This window comes from Mastigoproctus giganteus, chromosome 6 (assembly GCF_048544385.1).
Source record: "Mastigoproctus giganteus isolate SK-2022 chromosome 6, ASM4854438v1, whole genome shotgun sequence".
NCBI classification, from domain to species: Eukaryota; Metazoa; Arthropoda; class Arachnida; order Uropygi; family Thelyphonidae; genus Mastigoproctus; species Mastigoproctus giganteus.
In genome coordinates this window covers 226,081,553-226,099,244 of record NC_143580.1, presented here as the reverse complement: position 1 = coordinate 226,099,244, position 17,692 = coordinate 226,081,553, and the positions used below count along the sequence as shown (strand labels likewise).

At 38.1% G+C, this 17,692-nt stretch overlaps 1 protein-coding gene across 1 annotated transcript; it reads right to left on the bottom strand.

Annotated features, from left to right (window-relative positions):
* Positions 1-9,473: 9,473 nt before the first annotated feature.
* On the bottom strand, positions 9,474-17,066 carry LOC150085044 (uncharacterized). Its single transcript, XM_090376442.1, has 3 exons — positions 16,979-17,066; positions 10,359-10,468; positions 9,474-9,712 (listed from the first exon to the last, which is right to left on the bottom strand). Exons 2-3 carry the CDS (start codon positions 10,459-10,461, stop codon positions 9,474-9,476), a joined length of 342 nt encoding a protein of 113 aa, XP_090232568.1. The 5' UTR covers positions 10,462-10,468; positions 16,979-17,066.
* Between the last annotated feature and the right edge of the window lie 626 nt (positions 17,067-17,692).

The following is a 17,692-nucleotide window of genomic DNA, read 5'->3' as shown; positions in this document are numbered from 1 at the left end:
TTAATATTCACCCTAAATGATTTCTCCTTACCATTTCTTGAAAAGGTCTCAAATAAACAAAAGTTTTTGGCTTCACTGATGGCTTACGAACAAAAAATGTCATTGGATCATATAAGTATGGGCACGAGAAGTCCACAACTGTATTCCTAGGTTCTGTGATGGTAATCATTTCCATGCTGATATCTGCTTCCTGTTAATTTAGAAAATAATAAATTATTATTTAATAGTAGTAATACGAAGACATCGATCATTACTCTCCGAAAAGTAAGGCTAATATATATATAATAATACAATAGTGTCCTCACGTGTAGCACAGTGGTTGAAATCACCGGGTGGAAAACACCCAGGTTCGAATACGTCAATGACGTGAGGAAACTTGAGGGCTGTATTCACTCGATGGATGAGTTAGTCTATCTCAGGTGAGAATAGCAAGCAAAACAGGCACACCGACTAGAGAACTCACCCAATTTATGCACATAATACACATGGATTGATGTCGAATAACCGTAATATGATTTTTTTTTCATATTTTATTGTTCCTATTAGTCTCACACTCTCCATGACTAATCGTAAGAAGCTACAATATTTATGGAGTAAAGATACCTCTTAGACTTACCTTTCTACTTACCATGCCAACCATTCCAGTCCACGTACCATTTGGTAACTGGGCTCCCCACTGATATTCTTTAGGCTGGAGAATCTTGTATCTGTTGAAATATCACATTTCAAATGTTAATAATAAATTAGCTGATTTCACGAAATGAATTGAGAATAATAATTTTAGATTAATGGAAAATAGTGATATAGTTCACGGCATGATCAGCAAAGTTCAATATTTCAAATCTACTAATTATTGCATTCTTACCAAACTCTCAAAATTATTCAAACACTTCTCTAAAATTGAAACTAAATAAATTACATCCATTATGGAAAAAAAGGCCTGGGTTCGAATATTGTCTAGACAGAAAGGAATTTCTATGGACAGCGGGAAGTTGATCGAGCTCGCTTGCTAGTTTAATGTTTTTCTCTTTGTTTTCCTGGAAACTAGAGTTTTTCATCCAATAAAGCATACAATCCAACCATCGGATATACATAATAAAAAAAAGACTGTATACTAACGACTCACAACCTGTGGTACCCTGCATAATTTAAAACAACAAAATTCTATAGGCTAAATAGGAAAGGAGTCTAGGAAACACCATAGAATTTTAATGGCTATGGGTAGCCGTCTTCTGCAGCAGATCAGTCTGCACGACACATCGTCATCTTCCAGTTTAGAGAGGTCCAGTTTGATTCCCGTCTAATTCTCAGAGAATTTCTAAAGTCCTCTTCAATCGGTACTGTAGTTAGCCGATCTGAGACAGAGAGAGCAGAATTTCCCCCTGTGAGTTAGTCTGGGTTTTTCAGCCTTCATAACAAGCAAAGAACCAGTGAACACACACTTCTACACAAGGTCCGTCTTTAGAGGGTTAAAACGAGTGCAATATACCTGAGCTGTCGGACGGAAAAGGACCCCAAATCGCAGAAAAGGGAATCATCAGGGGAGATCTCTTCCTGCTGCTGCTGTTATTGTTGTGGTAGGGTTTTAGAAACATCAGCAACTAAGGCCATATTGCTCCGTGTGGGCTGTGTGTAAACTGAACATAAATTTTATGGTCGATTTTCTGTTTGCTGGACGAAAAACTCTAGTTTTTGGGTTAAAAAAACCATGCTGTCCTCAATTTAGACCGACTAACTCAGCCACATTATGATAAAGGCCCATAAAAATTCTTCTCGTCATCGTTGGAACTCTAACTCAGGTCTTTTCCACCGGTGTGGGGAGGGCGGCGATTCTAACAATTAATTGTGCTACCCAAGAGAGCAATCCTCTTCCTCGATATTAATTATTGCACCCGAGATCCTGAATTTTAGCAACAGCCCTACTTCTGCAGACAAATTTATGAAGGAATGTGTGGCCCATTCAGGTGCCATTTAAAAAAACTTGAAATTTGCACGTGTATGCTCTAATGACTTTTCTATTTACAATCCGATCTAAAACAAATTGGTAGTCCATGTAAGGACAGACCCAGAATACCTGCTCTCGCGGTTGCATAGCTGGTATAATCACCGTCTTCTACCCAGATGGGGAAACGCTTGAGTTCGAATCCAGTTAATGACGCGAGAAATTTTTGTGGGTCTTTTCACAAAGGTTGAGTTAGTCCGTCTCAGGCGAGGGTTGGTGGGTTTTTCTCCCGGAAACTAGAGTTTTTTGGCCCAGCAAACAGGCAAATCGACCAGAACACACAATTTGCAGACATATGTGCGACTCAATTAGCATTAGCATTAGTAGAGGCATTTGATGCAAGAAAGCAAGCTTATGCAGCATCAGCCAAAAAAAAAAAAAAAAAAAAAAAACCCACTTCCACTTCACCCCTCTGTTCGTTCAAAATACCTGTCCAGCTGAGCCTTAAACTTATTTAGGCTATCAACCTCCACCACAAGGGATGGAAGTCTGTTCCACCAACCAACCACCCGCTGGCTAAAGGCAAATTTCCGCACGTCTATCCTACATCTGTCTTTCCTCAATTTGAATTTATGCCCTCTCAGGTGATTTTTCTGAGCTAGAGGAAGAATCCCATCAGCATTGAGCATGCTTAAACCATTCAAGGCTTTATACACCTCTATCAGATCACCTCGCTGGTGCCTAGTCTCCAGACACTGTAATTTGCAAAACTTAAGCCTTTCTTCGTAAGAGCACTCCTTTGTTCCATTCACTAATCTTGTTGCCCTTCTCTGTACTCGTTCCAGCAGCTCTACATCCTTCTTGAAATGAGGAGTCCAGACCTGTATACAGTACTCTAGGTGTGGCCTGACCATCGCCTTATACAATGGAATAATCACCTCCTTATCCCTGCTGGAAAAATTCCTGTATATCATTGACAATACTCCATGAGCTACTCTTGCAGCCCGTCTGCACTACTCAGAGAACTTCATATCTGCCTGCACAACCACCCCCAAGTCCCTTTCATTCTCTACCACTGTCAGTGTAGTACCACAGAGTTGATACGTTGCTCTGGGGTTGCTGTTTCCCATGTGTAGTACTTTACATTTGTCAACGTTAAACTTCATTTGCCACCTCTCAGCCCATCTGCTCAACCTTTCCAGATCCTGTTGCAGCAGCATAGTGTCAGTAGTGTCCTTGACAACCCTGCCAACCTTTGTATCGTCTGCAAACTTGGACATCAAGCCCGATATACCATCATCAATATCATTTATAAATACAGAAAACAATAATGGACCCAACACTGAGCCCTGAGGGACTCCACTAATAACATCAGTCCACGATGAGCAGTGTCCATTGATTACCACTCTCTGTCTTCTCCCCCTCAACCACCCCTTTATCCATAGCAGCAATTTGCCTCCAATGTCACACTGCTCCAATTTGTGTAGCAGTCTTCCATGTGCAACAGTATCAAAAGCCTTTCTAAGATCCAAGTATATAATATCAAAGTTATTCCCTGCATCCAGTTCTTTTGTGACTGCATCATAGTATCCAATCAAGTTGGTCAGGCAAGACTTCCCCTTAACAAAACCATGCTGTGTCTGAGCTATAACTGAAGTCTTGTCTAAATGATCCTGCAGTGCTTCTTTAACCAGTGCCTCCATTAATTTTCCTGGAACAGAAGTTAAGCTCATAGGTCTATAATTACTTGTGTCAGCCTTTGATCCTCCTTTGTGAATTGGGGTCACATTTGCACATTTCCAGTTTATGGGTACCTCCCCTGAGTCCAAGGAAGCTCTCATAATTATGGCTAAGGGTTTGCTTACTTCCTTTGCTGCCTCCTTTAATATAACTGGATAGATCCCATCCACCCCGGGTGCCTTTCTTGTGTTTATCTTCAACAGTTTCTCCTCCACTTTACTCCCAGTTATTTCAAGATTCTGTAGCTTACTGCTAGAGTTGAATACACCTCTGGCATTCCCCTCGCTGAATAACTCCTCATGTGTGAATGTCGATGCAAAATATTCATTTAGTTTGTTAGCTACCTGAGCAGGATCATCAACACTTGACCCATCAATATCAAGTGGACCAATCTGATTCATCCCCTTCCTTCTATAGTTTACATAAGTAAAGAACTCTTTGCTGTTTTTCTTTGCATCCCTTGCCAAGGATTTCTCGTAATCTGCCTTCGCCTGCCTAACCTCCTTTGTAACTTGGTTGCATATCAACTTGTATCTATCATAGGCTTCTGTGTCATGTGTTAATTTGTAAGTATCCCATGCATTTTTCTTCTCTGCCATATGCCTCATTATTCCATCTGACATCCATTTAGACCTAAACTGTGAACAATATTTCTTAGTTGGTATGTAAAGCCTAGTAGCTTCCAAGGTAAGTTCTTTGAATGCTTCCCATTTTGAATTTGCTGTTGGTAACATCATCAGTTGGTCCCACTGTATAAAATTTAAATACTGTCTCAGTCCATCGTAGTCGCCTTTACGGAAGCAATAACCCTTCCCTTTACCCCTAATGGTAGTTACCTCTTTGAGTAAATCCCACTTCAGCACACTGTGATCACTGCCACCTAGTGGTTCATTTATCTGCAGATTCTTAATGCATGAAGAATCACTGCTGATAATCAAATCAAGAGTATTACTCCCTCTAGTTGCCTCCCGAACATGCTGATGTAGAAAACAATCATCCAATAAATCCACAAAAGCCCTGCTAGTGTGTGAGTAAGCAGCCCCCAAATTCCAGTCAATATCTGAGAAATTAAAATCTCCCATTATAAGACACTCTGATTTACTGGCCAACTCTATTTCCCTGTGCAGTTCCTTATTATACTCATCAGAGTCATTAGGCCTATAGCACACTCCTACTCTCAATTTTGATCTCCCAATGTTTATGTCACACCAAACTGACTCCACACTGCACTGTCCAGCGATGTCGACTGGCTTCACTTCCTTGGTTTTTATGTGTTTCTTAACTAATAGCATAACCCCTCCCCCCTTCCTATCCTGTCTATCCTTTCTGTAGACGTTGTACTCCCCAAATTGCAGTTCTGCATCCCTTATATCTGTGTGACACCACGTCTCTGATATCCCAACAATATCTGCCTTCGATGTTTTGAGCAATACCTCAAATTCATCAAATTTATTTACTAAAAACTCCTAGCATTGATGTACACGCAAGTATACCTGCACCTGTTTCTATTCTTAGCTACCCTAACACAACCCATGTGTTTACTTGTACCGCAATGTCTCCCAGCAGTCTCTGAAATACCATGCATCTTGTTTTTCAGGCTTCTGCTCATTCTAATAGAAGCAGTGCAAGAATCTCTTTCACCTCTGCCAGTGGCTACTGTCAATCTATTGGTCTTTGTCTCCCCCCAAGCTAGCAGTTTTCCGACCCACCTAACACTGCCTCGATAGCATCAGCAAATATTCTTGCACCCTTTCTATTTAAGTGTATCGCCAATATAGCCTAAGTTGCTCATGCACCTAAAACCCAATAACAACAACTGGAGTTCCTTTATGGGTTTATTTGTATTTACCCACGTGTAAATAAAATCAGAACTTAGTCAAGGTAGTTGTTTATTTACAAGATGAATCCACTTATAAAGAATGGGTTTCATGGTTGAAAGTGATGTCCTTCCACACCCTGTTGAAAAAAAGGGTGGTTTCGAATTTCGAAAATACAAAGCAGCCACAAACCGATGCCTAATGGTTGTAATCGTGTTATGGTACAATCAGAAAGGACAGCTGCATATCTTTAGTTTGAACCGCCATCTTAATTTCATATGGCGATCATTGAAGTTATAACCACCATCATATTAACCCTCATTTATTCCCAGTCCATTGCAGTCGCAACATATTTTGATCAAAGGGTTCACTGATCGGCATATTTTTCACTTAACCATTTACTCTTTTTTAAAGAAGAGAAAAACAAAGCTCCATCACCTCTTAAAAATTGTTTTATATTGTTACCGCTCAGTTCAATGTCTTCTTTCACAAAATGTAGTTCATTTGCTGCTCGTTCCACTTCTCAGATCACATTATGAATTCTACGAACGCACTCGATGGCGTGTGGTGCGCTGTCAAGTTATCATCAACTACCCACGGTGGGAAAAAAGCAGCTGTTCTGTAGTTAACAACCTTTCTGAAGCACAGAATGTTGTTGACAAATTAACTACAATAAAAACGTCCATACTGAGAAAGGAAAGAGCGGAAAGTTGATACAAAACATAGTGGTGTTGTGTTTAACTTAAAACAAACACTGGATATTTGTATAAGACTTATGATACCAATCCACAATCTCCTAATCTTCATGGATATCGAATAATTGAACTTACACTGTTTATTAATAATGCTATTTCTTGAAAATAAACTTACTTGAAATGTAAAAATTCGGAAAATAGTTGAAGAAGTCGATATTCACAGCCTCCATTAGGGACAAGTTCACCATTCTCATTGGATTTCACATCAAACACATATTCGAACTAAAAAATAGTGGCAAATGTTTAAAAAACACGAATTTGAGTTTTCATTGCAATAAACGTAAAATTTGCAAATTCACAGAAACTCAAAGAGAACACAAAATAATTTTTAAATTTAAAATGAATCCAAAACTTACAGGAATTGCTGCAACAACTAATAGTTTATCTTTGAGATTAATAAGTTTATTCTTCTTCCGATCGTGAGTTACCACTCTTGCAAATCGCTTATCCTCAACATACCACCAGTTCATGTGTTTCTCCTCATTTAACATAACGTTTCGGAACTAAAAATAAAAGATGAATTCTTAAAAGTAAATTGGTAGATATTATAACATTTTCAAATATAATTCAAAATAGAATATTTTCTTTGACACATTTATTTCTTTATTTACATATTTATGACAGAATACAGTCCCTCTTTTGCACTTTTTTCATGGCTGTTGTTGTTGTAGGGTTTAGGAGCATCAACGACTAAGGTCATGTTGCACCGTGTATACGGTTTGTATATTGCACGTGTTCTGTGGTCGATTTTCTGTTTGCTGGACGAAAAACCCGTGTTTCCTGGAGAAAAAAACCATGCTACCATCGCCTGAGACTGACTAACTCAGCCATGTTGTGAAAGAGGCCCATAAAAATTCCTCTCGTCATCGACGGGCCTCGAATCTAGGTCTTTTCCACCTGGTGTGGGGAGGACGGCGATTCTACCAACTGTGCTACTCAAAGGGGCTTCAGAAAGGTACTATTGGAGAGGGGGCTACAGTCTTCAGGTCCAGACTGCAAGAATTAAAACATATTATAGTACGAATTTATCCAACCTATTTCATTAAGCTCAATAAATTGGAGTATTTAGCAGGAGCCACAATTGACAAAACAAAGGAAATCTCTAGTGTGGGAATCATTGGAAATCACAATTTGATTTAAATTTCTGTGGCAGGATAAAGGTATACAAGTGAGGCACATCAGACTTCGGCCATATTGGGCCGTATATATCTGCGAACTGACCTGTTCGCTCAGTGAACACGTCAGTTTGCCTGTTTATTGAGCGAAAACCTCATGAGTTCAATTAAGTCAGCCACGTTATGAAACAGGCTCATAAAAGTTCCTTGCGTCATCGACAGGATTCTGGGCTCGAGTGAATGCGTAGGAGGACAACATTTCTACCAACTGTTCTATCCACTGGGGAGGGCTCCTACGGCAGAAAGTCAGTACTCAAAGAACGAGATCACAGGAATTTAAACAGAAGTGTATGTCAGAATAGAAGGCTCAGTTGGCAGCAAATGACTGAAAAATTCAATTTAGCCAAAAAAATACTCATTTCCAACTGAACCATGCGGCAGGAGTTGAAGAATCTAGAATTTGGTAGGCATGTGCCAAAATGAAAGCCACTTCAATCCCTAAAACATCGACAGATTAGACTGTAGTGGTGCCCCCTCAACGCCAAGACTGGACCGCAGAACAGTAGAAAAACATCACGTGGTCTGACAAGTCTCAATTTACACATTTCGCACCAATAGTAAGGTGAAGGTGTGGTGTAAACCTCATGAACCATTCCTCCTGTCTCCTGTCCACCACTCCAGCGGCTGGAGGTGTATCGGACCAACTTCACCCTGAAATGTTTCATTTTAACTCGAATTGCCATAGATTATTTCAAGAGGACAACGCAAATATCTGTAGTACAAATATTGTACCTGAATGGTTCGAGGAATATACCCAAGATTTGCAACAGCTACCCTCAGATACCTGATGGGATCCATGTAACAATGTGTATGGGCTGTGATTCGGGTAAGAGTGGGTCGTACTCGATACTGAATAAAAGTTTCTAATTTTTTGGTCTAGTGAATGAAGATTATTGGCAATGCATGCACTTTATGCACGCGTCGACCTATCCCTCATTACATCCCATCATGTAAACTTCAATTAGAAGAGATTATTTGGATAAAAGTTAATTTTAATGAATATCAGAGTAGCATTATATGGAAAAACCTGATTAGACGGTTTTCTAAAAAAACAATTGACATGCTATGACCATTGGTTTCTTGTCGTCTCCTTAGTCTCTGGCATGGAAAGAGTCTGCGCACTAGAAATACATTCATTTGTCCAGTACGAAATTGAGTTAAATTTGGATATTCTTTTCACTAATGATGTGTTCCCAATATTGTTAGTTGAGCTGTGTTAGAAGTGTGACTTGGAAGATAGTAAAGGTTTTTGTGGATTCCATTGAACCATTTAGGATCCAATATTGTAGTTTAAACATTGCTTGGATTAAAGTGTTAAGTCAAAAGACCACATTGTTGATGCGAAGGGTACAATGGGAGTTATGAATCGATTAATGTTACACGAGCAGTTTTGGATTTCTAATTTGAACATTTTTCTGTCCATATTGCAGCATGGGCCTTGATTATAATGGTCTTGAAGTGATGTGAGAAGCATTTCAAGGTAATCAGAATCAAAATAGCCTTTCTTCCCAAGAAGACCGATTTTTGTGGGAGGAGATATTTTTATTTCACTCACAAAAAAAGAATTCACTCACTCTAAGTCTACATAAAATGTAACTCGTTCGAAACGATAGTTTAGCTGTGCTTGAGATTAGCTGCCCTGATAAAAACGTTTCAAGAGATTTATCAATCTCTTGAAACGTTTATTGGGATTACATGCAGTATTGATTTAGAATAAAAGAGCTTTAAGCACAATTGGTATTATTGCATCGTATTGCAGATATTAATTCTATTAGGTTTTTGTCTTCAGTTTATGAACGATGTAAATTACCTGCACTATTTGAAATACACCCATCTCTCTGAAGACACTAGGATAAACCAGGGTGATATCATATATGCAGGAAGAGGAGAGAGCCAGCTTCAACTGAGATGGATCAAAATTACTTGAGGAAAGAAATGCAAACCACCGTATGGAGAGGGGGCTACAGTCTTCAAGTCCAGACTGCAAGAATTAAAACATATTATAGTACGAATTTCTCCAACCTATTTAATTAAGCTCAATAAATTATTGAGGACTGCCACATTTTGAACACGAAGCTTGTGGCCGCAGAAAACTTACGGTGGCATTGAAAATATCTGATCCATCAGAATATTCGCTCGTAAAATAGAAAACATGAAGGGATTTATAAGTCTTCGAGAGCTTGGCCATAACTTCTGAATGTGGATATACCTCGGATATCGGAGATATAAGAAGAGTCTTCATGGAAACACCGTGAAGCAGAGATAACACCTTGAATGTAGAGTCTGAAAAGATAAAATACATATAAAATAAATGAAAATACACATGTGGACGAATAAAAGGAATACAGCTCAAAACTGAAGGTATAATACATTTATATACACCACAATGTACAAAGAAAATTTAGATGGAAAAACTGAAGAGTTAGTAAGCCATCTTCGTGTCATATGGTGATCCTGGCTTCTGGCATTAAGGCGAGGTTCAAGGATAAGGATCAGGGAAGTACAATTTAAGGATGTGGGCACAGAGTTGGAGTCGCTCTGAGGGATTCTCCAAGAGCATAGGTCCCAGAATGATGGTGTCAAAACCTTGACACCATCATTTTGACAGTCGTAGTAAGACGATTCACCCTAATCAGCGTGGCGAGCCTCTGAATTTTTTATCAAACTGGCCATTTCAGTTGTCCTTGGCTGTGGAGCAAGTTTATGTTTGTTTATGGCCCATTTAAAGAGCCATAAAAATGAACCCAGTGTTCATTTCTGGACGCTACTGGTAGACGCAGATCCTGTAATGGTGATTAACAGTTCGAATCCTCGCTGTAAGACTTCTAGATATAAACCAGAATTGTCAGTAAACAAAGAACTTAATAATCACAAAATACCCAACGTATATGTTACAAATTAAAGATAAATATAAGAAAATTGCACATACCATTTTCTGTATTGATTACTACAATAACGTCAGGATTCTTTAAAATATCTCTAGTAAATGCCAACAGAAACTGGAGAAAATTTGTAGTTCCCCAGATGTTCATACCAATGCTAAAAATAAAAAAAGGGGGAAACGCTTTTTATGTTTAACTTATCTCTTGATCTGAGTAAATCCTTAAAAAATGCAAAGCAGAAAATTAATGAATTATTTTTAAAAAATAATAATCATAGGAAAATTTAATTGAAAATAGTTATTTATTTAAAAATATTTAACGTATATCAAATGATAATTTCATTAGAATAAAAATATTAAGATAATATAATCAAATGTGGAGAAGAAATACTTGCCTTTAACTCTTCATTTCAAACCTTATTAATGGCGATCAGTTCGTTTATTGCCAAACGTGAAGTAAAAATGGCTTTCGCTACATTAGTGACATCTACCATGTTTTTCTTTTTTTTAAAAAAAGGAATTATTTATTTTTATCCTTTTAATATTTAAACTAATTTTAGGGAGGAAAAATTACTGTTATTTGAACTATAATTGAGGGATTTTTACCCACGGGAAGATAATATATTCCTAAAATACATTTGTCTGTATTTTAAATGCTAATGTCAAAGGAAATTAAGAAAATAAAATAATGAATTATTAAAAAAATAATAATAATCATGCGTCATTTTTGAATAGGAAAAGTTAACTGAAAATAGTTATTTATTTTAAAATATTTAACGTACATCAATCGATAATTTCATTAGAATAAAAATATTAAGATAATATAATCAAATATCAAATGTGGAGAAGAATTACTTGCCTTGAGCTCTTCATTTCAAACCTTATTAATGGCGATCAGCTTGTTTATTGCCAAACGTGAAGTAAAAATGGCTTTCGCTACATTAGTGACATCTACCATGTCATTCTTTTTTTTTTAAAAAAAAAGGAATTATATATTTTCATCGTTTTAATATTAAAACTAATTTTCGGGAGGAAAAACTACTGTTCTTTGAATTATAATTGAGGGATTTTTACCCACGGGAAGATAATGTATTCCTAAAATACATTTGTCTGTATTTTAAATGTTAATGTCAAAAGAAATTAAGAAAATAAACATAAATCTTCCCCTCACTTACTTAGTCATGTTCGATACAAGAAAATAAAAAAAAAACTAGCGCTCGATACCACTTTGTATCTATGTCAAGAATAGTATTTCTACGACTTTTATTCTTTTCATTTGTACTACGCCTACTGAAAAAAAACCAACCCGACTGAACAGAATGGGAAAGTAGGGGGCGACTACCCACCCCTACAGAGAGATTCAAACATTTTCTACTAAAAGGAAAATTCTAGGAGATTCAATATTTCGATTATTCAGAAACCTGCCCATTTCGACAGCACGATATTATTGGATTGCTCCTAGATGATCTGTCATTTGGGTTATTGTAGAATGTCTAGGAACTTGGCAATTCATTTCTGAGATATGTTTTTCTCGTTGTTTGCTCCTAATCAGGACTGACAAATGCAATCAATAAAACTGCACATTACAGTGACCTTTAAACATAGAAATGGGACACAAAATGTAGGAACCGTAAATATTAACTACTGGGGAAAACTAATAGACTGAGCCTCATGAGGTTTAACGTTTAGTCAGCTTTTTTTGAGCACTGTAATAAACTTTTTTTGGAAGAATGAGGTCGATGGTGTGGTGAAGTTTAAGGAGCAAACTCTATCGGTACCTTCCGGAGGCAGAAAGAGTATCTCATTAGTATTAAAATGGTATAATGATGCAAGGAGACGAACTAAATCTGAAACTACCAAAATAAAAAAGGAAAAACACCTTGCTGAATAATTCAGCAAAAAAAGTAAAAAGGTAGATAACAATTCTTCCTTAAATTTTTCCAGGATATCTTCCTTGGCTTCCTTGCAGGTAACTTATTCCAACAATCAACCAGAAGATAAACTTCATAAGGTATAGTCACATAAAACACCATGTGCTCATTTTTTACGCTTGCTTACAGTTAAATTTCTTTTCTCTTTGCATCATAATTCCAAAACCTTTCTCGTCTTGAACATCCTTTAATTCTTTACTCGTAATCTACAAACTAATCCCGAGTTTCTGTTATTCAAGCGCAGCTGCTTTTCATTTGGTAGCATTAAGATTTAGCTGTCATTTCAACCTTATTTGCAGTAAGTGCAAATACTTATGAAGCATATTCTGATTAAGGTAGTTAACCACCATCCAAAGCTTTAGGCCGTCAGTAAAATTTGACAGCAGCTACCAGGGTATTCTGTCATTAATAAAAAATAAGTGAGGTCAGGGCACTAATCCAAGAGAAAGGATTAGTGCCCTAACCTTCATTGAATCCCTTATTCTTTGTTCAATCTTCCTTGTTATCCGGACCTGCCCTAATTCATGCGCACAATAACCTCTCATTGAGGAAACGTATAAAAAGATTTACTACTGTCAGATACACTGAGTGATCACTAAATTATGACCACCTACCTAATACTACGTAGGTCCTTCTTTTGCCCTCAGTACAGTAGCCATCCGACGTGGCATTGATTCAACAAAACGTCAGAAGTGTTCGGGAAGTATGGCCATAAGCTGTGTGTAATGCGTTCAGTAATGCAGGTATGGAGGTGATTGGTGTATCCAGACGCTTGATATGCCTTTCCATAGTATCCCACGTGCCCTATGGGATTGATATCGGCGGAGTTCGGAGGCCAATCGATATGCTGGAAGTCAGAACTGTGTTCCCCAAACCATTCCTGCACAACAAGTGCCTGATGGCTCGGCGCATTGGCACCTTGAAAGTCACCATCGCCATTCGGGAAAAAGTTTAACACAGCGGGGTGTACACAATCAGCAAGCAGTTAACGATAGCGGAGACTAGTGATACATTGTTCCACATGCACTAGAGGTCCAAGTTCCTGCCAGTGAAACATGCCCCACACCATACAACTGCCTCCACCGGCCTGCACTTTTGATACCATGCATGGTGGATGAAGAGCCTCATGTTGTTGACACCAAATCCGTACACGACCATCCACGGTGTGGAGTAAATAACATGACTCATCCGACCAGCACACCTTCTTCCAGTCTTCTAACGTCCAACTTGCATGCTGTTTGCAACATGTGAGTCTTAAGCCAATGAACCTTGGTGAGGAGAGAACGCTTTCGGGGTCGTCTGCTGGTATAAAACATACGTGCGAGCGTACGGCGCATGGTCATGCCAGATATTGTTCCGGGTTGGCCCATGTTGTATTGGGTAGTCAACTCTTCAACTGTGCTTCGCCTGTACGTTCACCACTAACATCAACCTTTCGCTGACCTTTGCAGTTCTGCCGTCGAGCCGTTGTTTGACCATTTTGACGACAGTCCTGGTAAACTTTAACTACGGCGGCTCTCGAACACTCCACCAGTTCAGCCATTTGGGAAATCGAGGCACCAGCTCGTCGTGTACCCACAGTCTGTCCTTTATCGTAGTCCGATAAATCCTTCCTTTTACCCATCACGCTCGTAATTTTACTACCTACTGAACCACTGATACCTTATCGACGTAGATCGACTAACTGAGCACTCTCATACCTCACTTGGTCAGCGGGTCACATTCAGTTTTCATAGGTGAGGTCATAATTCAGTGATCAAGCAGTGTATATGTATAATGTTAACATTGTTTATTGCATCAAACTACATTATAACTTTTTTCTGGAAAGATCGCCCCTTCACGAATCTGTGCTAAGACCATTTAGGATACCAATCTTATCGATACGGTCCTGCATTGCGTCTTGTACCATGGATTTTATAACCTTAGCTACCACAGAGTCAAGCTCAGTGGTCTCTAATTGGTCATCACTTCTTTGGCTCCTCCCTTATGGACCGAGAGGACAGTGGCACATCTCCAAATCAAGAGAATAATCCCTGAACTTAATGATGATCGCATTAACATTACTAACGGGTTGCCCTCAGTTGCAGAATTGGATGTACATCGTCTACCCTTGGGGCTTTAGACACCCTCAGTCTCGAATGGTTTTCAGTTAAACGCTTCTTTGATGTCATTATGCCATTTATTTTACAGCGATTCAATTTCTCTTCGTGAATCGTTTCAATTTGGTTTCAATGGTAAAGATAGTTGCAGAATATTTGCTCAGTTAGGCCTCCATTACAAACAGATTGTCGACTGTACCACGGCTTGATCTAGCAAAGAACCTATTGAATTTACAATCTACCTTTCTGCTGTCATACACTATATGCGCAGAACTCATTTTCCTCATTCTTAGGTCTATTTGCCAGCTATGTTTTAAACCCAACTTATGCAAATAATCTTACCCAGCTAGTGACTTCATTACACGTTTCCTTGCAGTCCTCGGATGAAGTTGTGTCATGTAATACTCTGTAATTGTTCTATGCTTTCTTCATTTTTCTCAATTGTCTCTCAGCCCTCTTGTCACCCATTTTGGTAACTTTATTTTGCTGTACTTCTCAAATGGAATGAATGGGCTAGTGGCCTTCAAGGCAAATCCCTTCAGCTATTCCCATAATGTCGAACACTGCATTTAACTCCAAAGTGAATGAAAACAAAGAAACACAAAGAGCCACAAACAGAGAAAAATACATCACCTTAAGGAAGGTAGAACAGAGGAATTTCTGTCTTTCTTGACGTCACAAATACACACATCTACTCGTATTCAATAATTTCAAAAAAAACTCAACATTTTCCTGTAAATAAATCGATTGTTGGACATGGTATTGTTGCTGACTATAAAAGGAAACTAATGCCCATCCTTTTCGTTGATTATAGATTATTCACTGGAAGTGTATCAATTAAGTGAATGGAATATAATAACATTCACAGATGGTGAATATCTTAAATCAGCTACTTAATTTATATTAATTGATGGTTCATTAATTTTGGCATAAACGGTAGAAGTTGTTACTCTTGGACAGTGTATGAGCACCCCAATGAGGCCTTTTATGAAAAGAAACTTTTCAATTCAAAGGTGCTATTCATTGGAGGATGAGATTAATGAAGAGGGTCACTAATCTCATCATGTTCATAGACAGTTTTAATCAAAATTTTTATTTTCAAAATTTCTTGCATATTTATAGATAGATTGGATGGTGGCCATCAGGAGACTGCGATTATTTTGAAAATGGTTACCCCAGGTTACTGAGATATCCCAATGTTACTTTTTAATGAAAAGAGAGCCATTGGAGACGTACTGAATGGGGCGAATAAGGGGGTCGTCACATTTTGAGAATGTCTCCCAACAGGTATTAGCAAATATTAGAGAAAAATGGTCCATCCAGAGGACTACGATTGCGTTTAAAGTTATTACTAGAAGGACTTTCTGCACATCTCAATTATATTCGCCTTTTTTGAAAGAATTTTCTTTTGAAAAGACAGCCGATCTTTTAAAATGGGCAATAATTTATTGACGATGGCGTAAATGAGATCAAAGAGGGGTTTATGATCGCATTCACATTTGCAGAATATCCCAATCAAAATTTTAAGATGTTTTAATAATAGATTGTACAGTTACCATGGGGGTTGCTGCAATGATGAAGAAAGTAGTCTAACTTATGTCACTGTACTTATGGAGGTAATGCGAAGGGGTGGCTGGTGGGTTTATCGGAAAGAAATACACTTCAAACATTTTAAAATACCTTAAAATTTTTAAGATATTTTAAATACGGGGGTTAAGTGCCACTTATGGTGGTGGAGGTGTATGAGGGTGGTTGGAGGGAATTATTCACGGCTCGAGCAAAGGTAGAAGTTGATTATCCAGTGAAGACAGAAAACCGAAAATATTGAGATTAAAATCAAATTTCTGGAGATATTTAGGAAACACGTGAAGGAAGGTTACATCGAAGAACAAATTGGTTGATAAAAGGGAATGAATGAAGAAAAAAAGCTCGTTCTGTTGAACAGGAATTTATGTTCGGAGTGGTTTGGAAGCGAGAGTACTTTACATAATAAATATTCTTTTCATTACACTTCTTTTGATGTCATTTTTTATAATTAACCTGAAAGCATTATCAACTACACTCAATGGCTAAAAAATTAGAAACCTTTATTTAGTATCTAGTATTGCCACATTTTCCCCGAATTACAGCCCCTACCGTAGTGCAACGGATTCCACTAGGTACGTGACATTTCCAACATGTCCCAGATAGTCTCAATTGGAGAGAGATTGGAGAATTAGGTCTTTTCGTTGGCAGCACCATTCCAGTCGAATCTTTCTATTTTTTACAAAAAGGTTTCGGGCTTGGATTACCATCTTTATGCAGTATTTCTTCCTTTTAGACCTTTTAAGATGGTTGTTTTTGATAAACCAGTGACTCTTTTCCTCAATTGTGGCTTACAATAACACCTTTTTGAAAATCAGAAAGATCACCTGGCTTCAGGTGGACTAAAAAGCCTCATCTGTTGATGCCAAGTGTAATTTCTAAATTTTTGGCCAGCGAATGCAGTTGTATGCCTTAAAACGAACCTAATTTGAATAAATATTTGAATATTTGAATAAAAATGTTTCTACTTATTGACCAAGGAAATAAATTAATTCTTAAACGAGATAGAAATTACTAGGTTAGAATCTTAACAAGTAAATATTTTGCTTCTCACCTCGAAAAGTTACAACCGGTAGCCTTGGATTAAAACCGGAACTATTTTATGTTACATGAATACTGCAATTAGATGCACTTCACTGTTACCTCCATCTAATTATGCCACGAGAAAAATCATCTTATTGTAGAAAACGACAGAGGCGTCATCTGACGGTAACCAATATCTTTATAATTCTGGGTTTACAGATCGATATTTAGATGAGTATTAAAAGAATTCGTCTGTTTTATTGAAAAAAATTGAATTTAAATTGTAAAATGGAAATACATTTGATAATAAATTAGCACGTAGAATGTCCAAGACTGTAGCAGATTCCTTTCCAAGTGTTTTGAAGCATCCCTTAAGAAATGGAAGTCACTGCCTTCATTCCAGTCTTTAAACTCTGTGACGTTAACTTTTTTTGCGTACACCCAGTCCTTTATGTAGGCTCAGGCAAATAAATCCATGGGTCGTGATATCCGGGCAACGAGGATGGAATGGAACAGGACCATCATCCCGGCTTCTCAACCGGTTAGAAAATTCTTTATTGAGGAACTCGCGCACATGCAAGCTCCAGTGTAATGGTGTCCAATCTTGCTGATAAAACACATGTGGCTGCATGTCTTCCAACTGAGGTGAAGAATCCAATTCGAGCATATCTAGGTGATTTGTGGGGAGCTCAAAGTGTTTTCGTGGAAGAAAATTGGGCCAATTTGCTGAAGAACAGTACGCGCC